Raw genomic sequence first — 14,822 nt, forward strand, 5'->3', positions numbered from 1 at the left:
CCCCTTAGGAGCACCTCTCCTCCCCATCCCCTCTGGTTGCTGCACCAGTTACTGTCTTGAGCGCACCTTCAGATTAGGGAGGCAGCAAGCTGACAACAGTAACTTGCATAGATGTTAACGGGCAGCCTCCTTGGAGGGCCTCCGCAAGGTCTGTGATTGAAGACTCCCAACTACAGCCCGTGCAAAGGCAAAGCAGACTTGCTTCGCCCTAGCCGAATCTGGACAGAAGGTGGTTTGCCCAGAGCAGTACTCTCAGAGGCACAGCAGAAGCCTCTTTGGGGTGGGTGCTTTGCTCTTTGCAGAAGACTCTTCAACATCTTGCTGGAAGTTTGGGAATGTCGGCCCTAACCCAATTTTCCCCCTTTTTGCATCTCCCCTGGCAGACTGCAATAAGGTGACAGACCAGTGTCTCTCCTACTTCAAGCGCTGCGGAAGCATTTGCCGGATCGATCTAAGGTACTGCAAGCAAGTGACCAAGGAAGGGTGCGAGCAATTCATAGCGGAAATGTCTGTGAGTGTTCAGTTTAGTCAAGTGGAAGAGAAACTGCTGCAAAAGCTGAGTTAGTGTTTACAAGGGCAAGTTTGTAAATAGCTATGAGGCGGGAAAAGGACTCCAGGAGATCACAGAAGAACTTATACTCTGGAGATGCTGAAAAGGCCGAGTGTTCATGGTTTGGATTGTACAGAAATGTGCGGTGCTCAAACCACCCACAAACCATTTCAGCCTGGGTGGGATCATGATATTCTGCCCAGATGCTTTATGTACCTTCCTGTGGTGACAGCAAAGGATTGTTCATGCCTGGAGGAAGACCGGGGCCCATCTATTTAAATACCACAGCTGGAGCCGTTGTAAATTCTTGAAACATTTTTCAGATATCAAAGCAATGTTAATTCTGGTGTCATTACAGTGGACCATACCCTGCATTTCTGCCTTTTGAACATTTTTTGTTACATCCTACATTACGCAGAACTATTTTTGTACAAATTTGTTTAAAAAGTTATTTATGCAAAGTTCTTGAATGCATTGCAAGTGTTTGTCTTTGGGTTTCAAATTGCCAAGTTATCTTGAGGTAGGAGAGACCTTTAACCTCTGACTAGAGAAATGACCAGTTAATAGATACCCCAGTTGAGAGGGGGGTGGAAAAGTAGGTTAATACTTTAAAATGAAAAAAGCATGTTTTAATGGAAGTTTTATATACTGCTTTGTATACTCTGGAAACACTGTAAGCATGTTGTGGAAAGGAGGTGTAATGCAGATTAAGGATGAACGCGTTGCCAAGTTTTCCCAGTATAAAATTCACCTTTTCTCAATTGTGAAACTTCCAATTACAGCTGTGCACAAGAAAAGGTATTACAATGTTTGCACTTGCTGTACAAGATCCATTTATACCACAAATCAAGCAGTTTTGGGTTTTGAGTGAGTTCTTGTTTTAAGATTTAAGATTGTAAAGAGAACGGGGGGGACAATTCAGTATACATAAGTGCCATTGTTGTAAAGTGGTGTTTTGCCCCTCCATAGACCTTCCTCCCTCATACAGTTTTACCTCTGTTGAATTTGTATAAATGATTGTACAAAAACAGAGAGGCTAGCTGTGCATTCTGTTCAAGTTTGTATTTATAGTTTTTGAGCAGAGACCTTCCTCTATTGTACTTCTGGGAGGGTCACTTTGAGGCAGGAAGAAGCTCCTCAGCTTGTACCCCCTAAAGTGGGGGAGCAGCAAGTTCTGTTACATGGATGCTACTTTTGCCACGCTTTCTGCCTGGAGTGGGCCAGTAGCCATGATTTAAGGCAGATTTGGTCCAGCGGGGTCCAATGCTTTATCCTTAATGTTGATTAAACATACCTGTAGCTATGACAAGAGGGAAACTGCCACACCATGGTGCTCTGGGGAATTTGTTTAAAAAAGCCTACTCAAGAGGCAGAACTGAGCATATCCCTGGCTCTAAAATGCAGACTAAATCACTTTTTGCTCTCATCTTGCAGTTCTGACTGTGGCAATGTGACAACTTTAGTTGAATTGAGGCTCAGTTTTTACTAGCTAGTAGTAGTAGTCAGAGTTTTCCTTCCTTGGCTGTATACATGTTTCTAGAGGAGTGAGCAAGGGGAAAGAAGAACTGCCTCAAACATATGACTGAACCTTATATACACTTAACGTGAAGTAGATGATCTCTCAACATTGCAGGCTTAATACAGCTTGTAATACTGCCTGGAAAGGGCTTAGACATACAGCTGCATCTCAGGCCTCTCGGCTTCCCCCCACCCACATGCATTTTCCTTGGGCTGTTTAAGCAAGAGAGATCCAAGAGCCAAAGCCAGTTAACAAAATCTTTATTGTCAATTGCCATTGTTCAGAATGTTATGGATATGCTACATTCTCTTTATGCATGTACCCCCCTGAACAAGGGCTTGATCATGTGATTTTCTGCACCTTATCTTTAAAAAGATCTTTCTAAAAATAAAGCCATAATGTCTTGCTCCCTTCTGAAAAATAGGTTAAGCTTTAAGGTATGAAAGTTACATCTATTCTGTTTTGGCTAGAGCCTGAATGATGTCAGTTTCCAAAGCCTTCCCAGTTACTTAAGCCTCCAGCCACTGAAGTCTGCTTTGGAATAGCTCTGCCTTTCAGATGCAAAGCAGCAATACCTGCCTGTTGTGCAATAAAGGAACTCTGGGGCTCCTTTGGAGGACATTCTGGATGCTAAAGGGAGGCAGCACTTCAGGAAGACGCTGGCCTCTATCAAGAGAGTTGTGACCTCAGTGGTAGCTGCTCTCCTTTTCCATAATTTCAGTCTAGCTTAAAATGCCTCCTTCCTGCAGCTCCAAAATGCAAGTGGTCAAATTAAGGCTCTGGCTGTAAAGCATTTGGCACTGTACAGCTCAAATAAGGATGGCAACACACCTCTTTCCCTCCCTGCCCTTCGCCACAGCCATTTTTGTGCAGCAAGGCTTCCAGGCACAGCTCGTACCATTGCCAAAGGAGCATCCTCCAGCCAGACCTGGAGTGGCTGCAGTTCCACGGTCCTTCACACCAGACGCTGCTTTAAGAATGACTTCTGAGGAACTGAACAGCGGGTTTTCTGCAAGAAAGCCCTGAGGGACTTTCCTGTTTAGCAGTAGGCTTAGCACCAATTCTGAGTATGTGGCACCTTAGTCGCTCTCAAGGAGAAAATGAACTTCAGCACAACTATTTAGTAATTATGCTGGCCCACAGTCATGGAGATAAAATTTACAGAATCTTAGAAGTCAGGAGCACTCACAACTGAATGGTCCTTAGACCCAAGACATCTCAAACACTGGGTAGCTTTTAGATAGCATGATTAAGGCTAGTGTACATCAACCAATTCATGTGGAATGACATTCTGGGTAAGAGGCCACAGTCACTGATCCATCTACTGGAGGGTGTGTGCGCATTTGAGTATTACGGAGTCCAATTACATTCCACTAAGGGACTGCAGTGGACTAGTGCATGGGGTAGTGTGCTAGTTTTGAATGCACATGAGCAGCACTATTCCCTCTTCTGTCGGGAAAGGCAGTATTCTATTCCTTGACCCTTCCGCTGGTCTGTGCTATTCTTCAGAAGAGAGCAATAAGTCATACTAGATCTGCTGCTGCAAGTTTGACTCAAAAGAGTTTCTGGTTTTATCCAGTTCACACTGCTCTATTCTTAACAGAGCATCTGAGTGCCAAAGCAGTCAAGCTCCTACGCTGCTGTTCTGGATGCTATGAGTTATTGAGACTGAGGTTTACCATGGAGCCTCCAGATGTGGCCATCTTGGCCTGCGCCCCACCCCAGCAGAAAGTGCAGTGGGCAGCCTCCGGCTTTGGTCTCTACCACTCACGACTTGAAGACGTGCACAGCTCTTACAACATACTGGCGACAGATGGGGCATTCACTCATGCGCTTGCCACATTTGGTGCAGGTGACCATGTGGCCGCACTCCAACAGCACGCAATCGATCACGGCATCCATGCAGATCCTGCAGAGGTTGTCGTCCTCATCATTCAGCTGAGGCTTCTCCCCTTCTGCTAAGGAGCAACAAAGCCGCAGTTAGAGAGGGAGTCTTGCCAAGGCAGAAGCTGGTTCAGTTTGTAACCCCACACACAAAGCATAAAAAAGCCAAGCTGCTTCACTGCAGGCTTGTTTATAGTGGACAGAGAAGGAGGATTCTGTTTCCAAGTTTAAAGCAGCTGCTATGTTTCTATACTGAATTCTTATGTTTTAGCATTAAGGAACAGGTTAAGCCAGCCCTAAGACTGGGGAATGGAGGTTGTGCTACTGTGCAAAGGCTAACCTAAGCAGAAAGTCTCTTCCCACCCACTCCCGACCCCAACTTTCCACTGGCAACCAGCAAACAGGTACAAGATCGGTACACCTACGTGTTCTGTGATTTGCTTCGTTCTCTCTGTACAGCCTGCCCACTTTCTCCACTAGCTCCCATTTTTCACAGCAGCCCGAGTAGTTAACAAAGTTACGAGCAAGTATTTCCTTCAGCTGGCGAACGCTTAGCCCTTCAATGTCATCCAGGCTTGAAATATCAGACAGCGAGGCTCTTGCACGCTTCCGAGACTGCCCTGGGGTCTGAAATTCACACACAGTTATTGTCTATTGGCAAATAAGCAGCTGACATTAAAACTGTATGCCTAATGAGGCAGCTATGGATGCTTTATGCCAAGGCTACCTGGCAGCACATACATTAATTCGACCAGGGGCAGGGAAGCAAATATTCTCTCTCTCTCTCTCTCTCTCTCTCTCTCTCTCTCTCTCTCTCTCTCTCTCACACACACACACACACACACACCCCTATGTCCGTTCATTAAGATATTCTGAGGAAGCCCCCCCCCCCCATTCTATCTGCTCACTGTAACAGAACTAAATTGAGAGCATGCAAAGAGGCTGTCACTGTTACTGGCCCCAGCTCTGTGCAATTCCCTTTTCCAAAGAAGCCTGTCACTACTGAACACTTTCAAATGTTCAGGTTGTTGGTAAAAGCTGTATTTCAGTATTTCATGATTTGGTACCATTATTGATGCTTGATTACTATTTTACAGCAAGACTGTGGTTTTAAAATGTGAGCCTTAAATTACTACAAGAAAGGCAGATAAGAGAATGAATGAATGACGTTTGGGCTAAATTTCACCAGATGATTCAGATCTTACCTGCTCTTCCGCATTTTCCTCCTCTTCCCCAAGGTTTGCCAAGAGTCTCTCACTTTGTCCCTACATGCACAAAAGTATGAGCATTACTCCCTCCCATCATCTCCCTCTTTGCCAGCCAGAGAGGAAAACACTGGATGCATTCTGTTTCCACTGTAATTACAGCTTCCAGCCCACCCTACCCCAGCTACAGAGGGACAGGAAGGGTCTACCAACATACCTGTAACTGCATTTCATTTCCCATGCTGTCATGCCTATTTGCAAGTTCTCCCTGAGAGGATGACACAGATCCTGACAGAGAAATGGGATGTGTAGAAAAACTAGAGGTTTGTGACCGTGTTGAATACAAGCTGCTAGTGTCTGTATCCTCCTCAGAAGCCAAACCATGATGGCAGAGGATAAGGTCCACCAAGTCTTCCTTTTCTCGACAAGTATCTGTTGGGATGTTCCTAAGAACCAGGTACTGGCGCAAATCTTTTACTTTCAGACGCATCAGCTGTGGCCGCTGGAATGCCGTCTCCTGTAACAACTGACAGGTGGAGCATCTTCGGAAGTTCTCTTGAAAGACTGAACACACGGAGCAGAAATCCTTCTTGCACTCACAACACACATGCTAAGAAAGCACACAGAGGGAAGGGAAGCCAAAATAATGGTACATCATTGTCACCAGTACAGCCAGCTACCCAGCATCTTCCTCTTTCTTTCAAGTGCTATTAATTTACTCTTAAGAAACCTACAAAGACATCTGGCAGATCAGTTCAGAAGACAGAGAAATTGTGGTTCAAGATTTAAAATTCACCCTGGCCTGTTGGGACCAAGGGGGAAAATGGTTGGGGCACACAGCATCAACTGTGCAGGTCTTTGAGCTGCTGGGCCTGTCTTTGCTCCCCCACCATGCCCAACCCTTGAGCTTGCTGATCACTGATAGCCATCTTTCGCAAGCAAGCATGCAGTGGAAAAGGGTGCTCAGGAAAAGAGGTTCACTCCTCTGCTCTGAATCTAAAGAAAGAGATTAAACTGTTATTATATTCCTCTTCCCCATTCCTTTTGCATCTTATCTATTAGAATAACGAGCCCATGGGCAGGGACAATCTTCTTGTCTAATGTCTGTACAGAGCTTAGAAAAATGTAGGTGCTTTGTAACCGCTAATAAATATTCAGAAAGCAGAGGGGAGTACTGATATATAAACCCTTCAGACTGCAGGGTGCCATATACTCACCTTTTTCCTGAACACTGAGAATGAGAGGCCACAAGATTTACAGACCAGATTAGCTCCTCCTGCTGCTGAAGATGTATACACAGTGAAGTCTGTGCTTGGCGCAAACCTAAATGGGTTTGCCCCACCCCCAAATCCAGGTTGCTGGCCACGAACAGCTCCAGTCCCCATGACTTCATTCAGCAACCCACAACAGGAAGCCCACATGGACGTCGCTCCCGCCTGAAAGAAACGGATACAAGCCAATGTGGCCAGCTAGTTCTCTGTCTCCAGAGTTTAGGAGTCTTTCCAGACCATAAGGAAAGACACACGCTACTCTCTCGGTATTGAACTTGTAGCAGTGGCAGCAGCACAACAGTCCATCCTAGACCACGTAACAGAAAGAGAAGGCAGGTTATCCCTTTAACATAAATGCCACCTCGAGGGAAGGGATCTGGAATTCCCCAACAAATCAGCAACTGCACATTAATTGCATGGGGAAACCATTTGGAAAGGCCCCAGCTCTGCAGAGAGCATTCTGGAATACGTGCTTTGTTCTGTGACTGTAATAAGCATCCTAGGAGCACGGTGCGCAATTAGTTTCCAGAATGAAGGCAACTGAACAGCTGCCATTAACAGCTCTAGGTAAGGGAGAAAGCCTGTCAGTGGCGCTCTACAGACTGAGAGAGATTAGTAGAGCAACACCTAGATATCAAAACTATCCTTTCTAACAAAGCGCATCTCCTTCACTCCCGTCCCTTGTCCTCACATTTTAACAGCTCTCCCGACAAAGGCTCGAGGCAAGTCACACACAGCTATCCTTGCCTTATCCGCCTAATGCAGACCTCCATCGTTCTAGACAGGGACAGTGCCACACATGTGTTCCTCTGTTTGGCAGCGGATTTGCCACGCTGCTCCCCATATGCCTAGAACAGCCCCTTCCTCATACCTCCCCTCATTAAGCCAAATGTCTTCTTTCTTCAAAGTGGGTGGAAGGTGAGGACTTTCCAAAGAGCTCTGGGGTCATCAGAATCACAGACCACTGCTGTCAGTTACAAACACATCCTTCCAAGTTCCTGGATCATCCTCACTATTCTTTCATCCAAACCTTCTCTCTTCAATTTGGTCAGGCCTGTGTCCCAAGAACACAAGTTCTCATATGTGCGCTGCTGAAAATTGGAACACGTTAAGGAGTAGCCATTTCCTCTGACAGATTAGGCTGCAATCCTACACACACTTACAGGGGTGTAAGTCCCATTGAACTGAGCAGGGCTCACTTCTGAGTAGACAGGATTGCACTTCAAACAGTAGAATACAGGCTGATTACATTCAGGGAAAAGCAAAAGATGAGCAAGTGGCAAATGCACCCTTGACAGTTCCAAAGCCCACCTGGTTCCAGGGGAGAGCACAGCTTGACAGTCCACATTTAGATCATCTTTGATGCTGAAAGGGCTAGCATTCTGTCTGAAATGGCATCTGACATTCTGCTGTGAAGCACCACTCTCTCCTCAACAACACTGACATGAGCAGATTTTTCAAGACCTATCAGTATTTCTTTGTTTAAACTAGGAACTATACGAACAATTACAAAACCAGTTTAAAAAAAAGAAAAGCGATACCACAAGCAAGATAACTTACTTATTTCTTCCTAAGCAATTTCTTTTTTGCAGTGGAAGTTTTTACCAAGTTTTTCTGAAGGACATGTTACATCTATCATGTCATGGTAGCTTCAAACAGCCCTGCACTCCCAAAGGCAACATTTAAGACTAAGGTCATAATCCACTGGAAATGCTTCCTATAAGAGCTCCACAGGAATGAGGAGCTGCGGTTGAGCATAAACTTGCTATGAGTAGCACCCATCTGTTTAAGTGAGCTTTGCACAAGAGAACACTATCGATGGACTGGGCCCTGAATTGATATTGCCTGTACGAAAGCTACTGTGTATGTTAAAAAAAGCTCCAAAATGAACCTCAACACAATCTTAGTGTAGATGCACCAAAATAAAAGCAAATGAGGGGCATTTCTGACAGGTAGGAAGACAGCAATGGTTGCAGTCAGCTCAACTTACCAGGACTGGAAAAATCCCAGGCACCTAAAGATTTGATATATTTTCCAGCTATGACCCATGCATCAGAATGCTTCCAATCTTGGGGGTGGGGTGGAGGGGTGAGAGAGATGTAGAACAATCACATTTAAGGCTGGGTTAATTTCTGATTTCTGAGCCAAAGCAGTAGACTGTGTTTTCATAGAGAACAGGACTTGCAGCCAAGAGGAAGGAAACTAAACACACAGAAGTATTGTGAAATAAAACTCCAGTGCAGGGCCCTTTGTACAAGAGGACCACAAGTTGGACGGTGTGGCACAAGCTACAGAATACTACCTCTTATACGGCCCTCTGAATCCTTCCGATTCCACATTTTCTCCCTTCCTCTTTCTATTACTCTGCAAGTTAGGACTAGTTCTCACAAAACATTAATCCAAGGGGAAATAATTTCCGCAGCTGTTGAGACAATAGCATAAGATACAATCTATTTGATTCTATTGTATGTCTGAGGGCAGTCACTGCCTTTTCACAGACTACAAAACCTAGTATTTATTTTAGGTACTTAATCAGCAATTATAGAACCACAAGACAACAATCCAAGGAAACGTTTGTCTCAAAATTCCTGTGTCTCTTCCATTCCAATAAGTCATTTTTATAGGAAACCTATCATAGAATATGTTGAGGAATGACTCTGAATGACTCTTTATCCTAGTGGCTAAATTATAGAAGCCTGTTCTAAGCCAATTTGTAATATCATGGTTGATCATGTCTCTGATCTTTCACTGGATTTCACACAAGCCTCCACTGAAAGGTAATCTCGTATTTTGTTAGAAATATCTTTTAAAAAGTGAAAGTAAAAAGTGGTTCTTGTGTCACATCACAAACTGCAGCAAGTTTAGAAACAGGATGCACTGGAGAGTGGGAACAGGATGAAATCCCAAAGACAGGCTTTAGATGAGTCACTCCCATTCCCAAGAGTTACCCAAAGGACTCTGTGTTCTCCTCCTGTTCTTTGGCAACATTTGGGTAATTTCTCCTACCATGTGTAAAATTAAAAGGGCACGGGAGGCATGCTAATCAGGAAAGCCTTTTGGACAATCAAGCCATCAAACTCTACCCAGTCTACACGTGATGAATCAGTTTGCCTCCTTCCTGCCGAAAAGTGGGAGAAGGCTGGTCTACAGGCTACCAGGAATCATTCAAAACTGCAACTGAGTAAGGAAAAAGGATGAAAGAGAGATCATTCTGCTACAACCTTCTCACTGAGTAGGACTGTAAAGATCTGCAGATATAAGAGACCAAATCTCTAGTTGTTGACTTTGGGAGGGGTATAGCCATTCAGCAATCTTTGTATTCATGTCTGAGCCAGGTATGGGGATGTGTGGGTTGGGAGCCTTGTGTATCCTGCAAAAAGTCACATCAGTGAGAGCACATCCCTGTCCTCTATTTTAATTCAGAGAAACTGTTCTGCTCTGATTCAAAACTCAGTCTCAAACATGGATTGTAACATGCTTTCATCCATAAATAATATTAACAACACAACCAAAGTACAAGGCCTTGGCTCTATAGAACAACATGAACAAATGTGAGTAAATGCATGTGTAACAGAGAGGGCAAACATAACCCTCTCACGGGCCCTTCTCCGTGAGCCCCTGCCAAAGGAAGTGAGGTGGGTGGCTACGAGGAGGGCTTTTTCTGCTGTGGCACCCCAGCTCTGGAATGAGCTCCCTAGTGAGGTTCGCCTGGCACCTACATTGTATTCCTTTCGGCGCCAGGTGAAGACCTTTTTATTTTCCCAGGCATTTTAGCATTTTAGCTTTCTAAATTTTTAGCTTTGCTGTTTTAAATCTGTATTTTAAACTCCTGCACTGCTGCTAGGTTTTATTGTGGTTGTATTGTTATATTGTGGTTTTAATGTTCTATATATTTTAAATTGTTTTATTGTGTGTTGTTTGGTTTTATGAACCGCCCAGAGAGCTTCGGCTATTGGGCGGTATAGAAATGAAATAAATAAATAAAATAACCCCCAAGCTGATCTGAAATGCAGGATTCAACTTTCACGCTATATTCTCAACACAGCATGGCGTGTACTGGGGGAGCAGGGGGCACCTCTAGCTGGCACTAAGATGTTTAGTAGAATGCCAAAAGCAGTCAACACATCATCAGGGAGTTTTACCATTCCACCTAAAGCCTCCTTGAGCCTTTAAAGCAGAGGTGGACAATACCCAAATCAAAAATAAACCCATCTTTGCCTGTTTTTGCCTACTAAGAGAGAAGCTAGAAAAGAACACCTATGGAATTCCTGGGGGACCACATTCCACAGCTCTGGGCCCACCACAGAAAAGGCATTTAAAAACCTTGACTGGCAAGCACTAGCTTGCATAGGAGGAAACACCGCTTCTAGGAAGTACCTGATGGTACAACTAGGGAGAGGGATCATCACCTAAAAATAATGACTTTTTTCAATTACAGCATATAATCAATGAACTAAAAATCATGAGACATAACAGCACAACCCTATGCATATTTACTTGGAATGAAGTCATACTGTGTTTAATGGGATATACTCCAATGTAAGCGTGCACAGGATTGCAGCCTAAGATTTATTTCATCACGTGAACAGCCCTTGTATATGTGCACAACTTATGCATCTCACATATAAAATAAGAATTCATACTACAACTGATATAAGCAGGCCTTTTTAGAATCTTGATTTTATCATGCAATATGCTGCGGTTTTAAATGGGTTTAGCTCATTAGTGTTTTCCTCACTTTTTAGCATATTATTTTTTATTAACAAACAGCATCTTGTATTTTTTATCATTTCTATTACAGTGATTTTATGTAAGGTACCTTGTGTGCTTTTTGTAAAAAGGCAGGAGGGTATCACGGAATGAGAGTTATACATCCGAGGACAACACTTCCTGCATTGGAGGGAGAGTCTGCTCCAGGAAACCTCCTGCCATACAATAAGGCTGCAATCCTATTCACAGACCTCCTCAGGAGTAAGCCCAAGTGAGAGTTACTACCAAGTAAAGACACATACCCTAAGGCTGTGTCTAGGCACACTTACTTCCCAGTAAATGGGCTGCAATCCTACACAAACACACCAACCCTTTTTGCCAGGCTGTTGGAAGCCAGTGAAGGGTCAGAGATCCTGTGTGTCCCCCCCCCCCCCGCCGTAGCGAAGCCGTGTCCTGAATTAATGTCAACTGCGCTTTTGACGGGGGTTTCAAGTGGGTTTATATTGTCTCGTTGATAAGTAACCACCCGGCCGATATGTACGTATCCGGCCGTGGGGACGCTAAGGTGAAGGGTGAGCTATAAATTTAAATAAATACCGGAGAGCAAGCCCAGTTGAGGTCAAGGGGGCCTACTCCTGAGGAGGCACATACAGAGACGGGCACTGCCACTTACTCCTGAGTAAACCTACATTGCCAGCGCACTCTCAAGCCTGTTGGAGGTGCCACAAGACACTTCCCGGAACATGTATGTATCCAGGCAAGGAAGTTCTACCCAACTCAGAACCACCCGAACCCCCCACCCCAATTTTCTCCTGAGCAAATATTTACTTAACACCCCCCCAAAAAAAGTATCCCGAGGAAATACTTCTTTAAAAAGAGGGCTCCGCTGAACAAAGGAAGTTATTATCGTTAATTAATAGCATTAATGGAAAGGCCCCACCCCCCCACCCCCCACTCAGGCCCACCCCTTCATTGTCCTCCAAAACCAGCCTCCCCCCGCCGACACACACAAGCCCACCCCTCTTTTTTCTCCTCAGGGTGTCCCCTGAATCCCCCACCCACTTCTCCCTCTTCCGGGCTCACCTTCATGGCCGCTTCGGCGCCTCCTTCCTTCGCCTCAGCGGGGGGCCGCCCGGGGTGGGGGGGCAGGGCCGCCAATCGCCCCCACGGTCTCCCTCGCGCGCTTCCCCCCCCCTCAGCGCATGCGCGCGACAGGCCGCGGCGCCGGGAGAGCCTCCAGACGGGACCACCCACCAAGTGGAAGTGGCGCGGAAGGGAGCAAGAGATTACGGAAGGGGAGGGGAGGGGCCGAGAAGGACTCCGCTCGCCTCCCCAACAAGCGCCACCCCGCCTTGCCATTGGCTCCCGCTGGCGCCCAATGAGAGCCCACGCTCCCTCCGCAGCGCCACCAATCAGAGGCAGGGAGGGAGGATCCATTTTCTTCTCTAGAATGGGGGGGAGAGGACAGGTGAGAGAAGGGGAGAAGGGAGAGCTTATTCGACGAGGAATCATAGGGGGGCGGTCATGTGACGTCACCTCCTGGCAGCTCATTTTCTCTCCCCCCCCCCCTTCCAATCCCGTTGGGCTTCGTTTAATCGAGTTATGGTTGACGTTTATTTAAAAAAAAAAACTGCAAGGAAAAGTAAAATGACAAGATAATCTGAATATTATCTGCCTTGAGAGGGGTCTACCCTTAAAGGCGGCCTAAAAATCATTTTAAATAAACAGGTATATATTCATCTGCTGGAGAAGACTCTTTACGAGTCCCCTGGACTGCAAGGAGGCCAAATCAGTCAATCCTAAAGGAAATCAACTCTGACTGCTCATTGGAAGGACAGATACTGAAGCTCAAATATTTTGGCCACCTAATGCGAAGACCCTGAAGCTGGGAAACACTGAAGGCAAAAGGAGAAGGGGATGGCAGAGGATGAGATGGCTAGATAGCATCACCGATGCAATGAAGATGAGCTTGAGCACACTCCGGGAGAGAGTGGAGGACAGGGAGGCCTGGTGTGCTCTGGTCCATGGGGTCACGAAGAGTCGGACACGACTGAACGACTGAACAACAATGCGAAGAGAAAACTCCCTGGAAAAGACCCTGATGCTGGGAAAGACTGAAGGCAAACGGAGAAGGGGACAGCAGAGGATGAGATGGCTAGATAGCATCACCGATGCAATGAAGATGAGCTTGAGCACACTCCGGGAGAGAGTGGAGGACAGGGAGGCCTGGCGTGCTATGGTCCATGGGGTCACGAAGAGTCGGACACGACTGAACGGCTGAACAACAACAATATATTCATCATGTATTGTATTTATTTGATTGATATCCTACTCTGTTCTATGAGTAGGCCTATCCTCCAAACCAGGATGCAGCCCTCCAGATGCTTTTGGAGTCAAAACTCCCATTAGCCTCAGTCAGCATGGATTGATGGTCAGATATGATGGGATTTGTGGTCCAATAACATCTGGGGCACCCCATGTTCCCCATCCCTGCTCTATGCTATGCAGCCTCGCCCAGCCAGGCACCCTCCAGATTTATTGGACTACAACTCCCATCATCCACAGCCAGCAAGCACATGCTGGGAGTTGTTCTCTGACATATCTTTCCCAAGGTTCTCCTCCTACTTGTGGATTATGAGCAAATATATCAGGGACAGCAGAAGTGATATTAAAAGGCTGATATTTTTCTTTTGTGTTATTTGACGGTTTTATTATTATGCAACATAGTGTCTGTCATTCCTTGCTTTGCATTTCCTAGTTCTTAACAACCATGCTAATAATCCTGGTGTAATTTTAAGAAGATTTGACGGCATAAAAATAGCCACACAAGAGAGGTTTACCTCCCTAACCAGGGCAGCATGACAAAGTAATCTTGTTAGCTCTCACAGACATAGGAGAGGAACCAGAAAGAAGAAAACCTTGAGCAGTGCAGCTTTCTGCACAGGCCTTCTGTCATTATCCATTCTGTTGCACAACAAAGGTGCCCTTTAGAAGGTGTGTTTTCCAAATGCAGCAGTGCAGAACCCGCCTTCTGTGTGTTCACTGTACAATACTGCTGAAGTTTGTACAGCATATAGGCAGGTCAAGGCACACGAAGCTTTGGACTTCTGTTTTCAAAGAGGAGCTCTCCAAGCTGCATTTGGAAAACACGTTTTTGAACAGGAGGTTTCAGAAGCAGTTTGTAATAGGGCAACAGGATGGTGCTGGTTCTTGCTGTTCAAACAGGAAAAACTGAGCAAACTGAGTAGACTTCAAATGACAGCTGAACAATCAGTTTGACTTCCATAGCAGCCTTCCCCAAGCTGGTACCTACCAGGTATGTTGGAGTGCAGCTCCCATCATTCCCATTAGCCACACTGGCTGGGAGTGATGGGAGTTGTAGTCCAACACATCTAGAATACGCCAGGTGGGGTAACACTGTTTTATGGGATAATTCCTCTGGAGGCTGGGGGGCGGGGCAGCACGTGGTGTCTTCGTGTTGAAGGCACACTATGAATCCATGGCAGAGAATGGGACCTGAATCATCGTTTTTCTCCACTACCCGCATCGCTGTTTTAGCATATTGGTTAAAGGTGTATGCTGTTGTTAAGGAAATATCCAAGGCAGGCTAGGTTGAACAGTCAGAAATTTATTAAAGCACATCACAGCTGACGAAGAGACAGTTGACCCTGTGTCTCACCAAA

At 45.6% G+C, this 14,822-nt stretch overlaps 2 protein-coding genes across 9 annotated transcripts in view; one reads left to right on the forward strand and one right to left on the reverse strand.

The window, feature by feature from the left end:
* Nucleotides 1-2,475, forward strand: part of KDM2B (lysine demethylase 2B) — a 92,824-nt gene extending 90,349 nt beyond the window's left edge. For all 7 annotated transcript variants that reach the window (XM_084820128.1, XM_084820129.1, XM_084820132.1 and 4 more), the window contains one exon: nucleotides 384-2,475. In XM_084820128.1, the coding sequence (XP_084676254.1) occupies nucleotides 384-565 (182 nt within the window). In that variant the 3' untranslated portion in view covers nucleotides 566-2,475. The remainder of the gene's footprint in view (nucleotides 1-383) is intronic.
* On the reverse strand, nucleotides 2,313-12,334 carry RNF34 (ring finger protein 34). 2 transcript variants are annotated; one of them, XM_084820139.1, is made up of 6 exons: nucleotides 12,223-12,334; nucleotides 6,376-6,594; nucleotides 5,376-5,768; nucleotides 5,159-5,218; nucleotides 4,379-4,580; nucleotides 2,313-4,024 (listed from the first exon to the last, which is right to left on the reverse strand). In XM_084820139.1, exons 1-6 carry the CDS (start codon nucleotides 12,226-12,228, stop codon nucleotides 3,837-3,839), a joined length of 1,068 nt encoding a protein of 355 aa, XP_084676265.1. In that variant the 5' UTR covers nucleotides 12,229-12,334; the 3' UTR covers nucleotides 2,313-3,836. The 2 variants fall into 2 exon arrangements, with proteins under 2 accessions (XP_084676265.1, XP_084676264.1); XM_084820138.1 differs by having other exon boundaries at nucleotides 2,313-4,027.
* Between the last annotated feature and the right edge of the window lie 2,488 nt (nucleotides 12,335-14,822).

Source organism: Heloderma suspectum, chromosome 13, assembly GCF_057233095.1.
Source record: "Heloderma suspectum isolate Gila_16-S chromosome 13, 16-S_ref, whole genome shotgun sequence".
Taxonomy (NCBI): Eukaryota; Metazoa; Chordata; class Lepidosauria; order Squamata; family Helodermatidae; genus Heloderma; species Heloderma suspectum.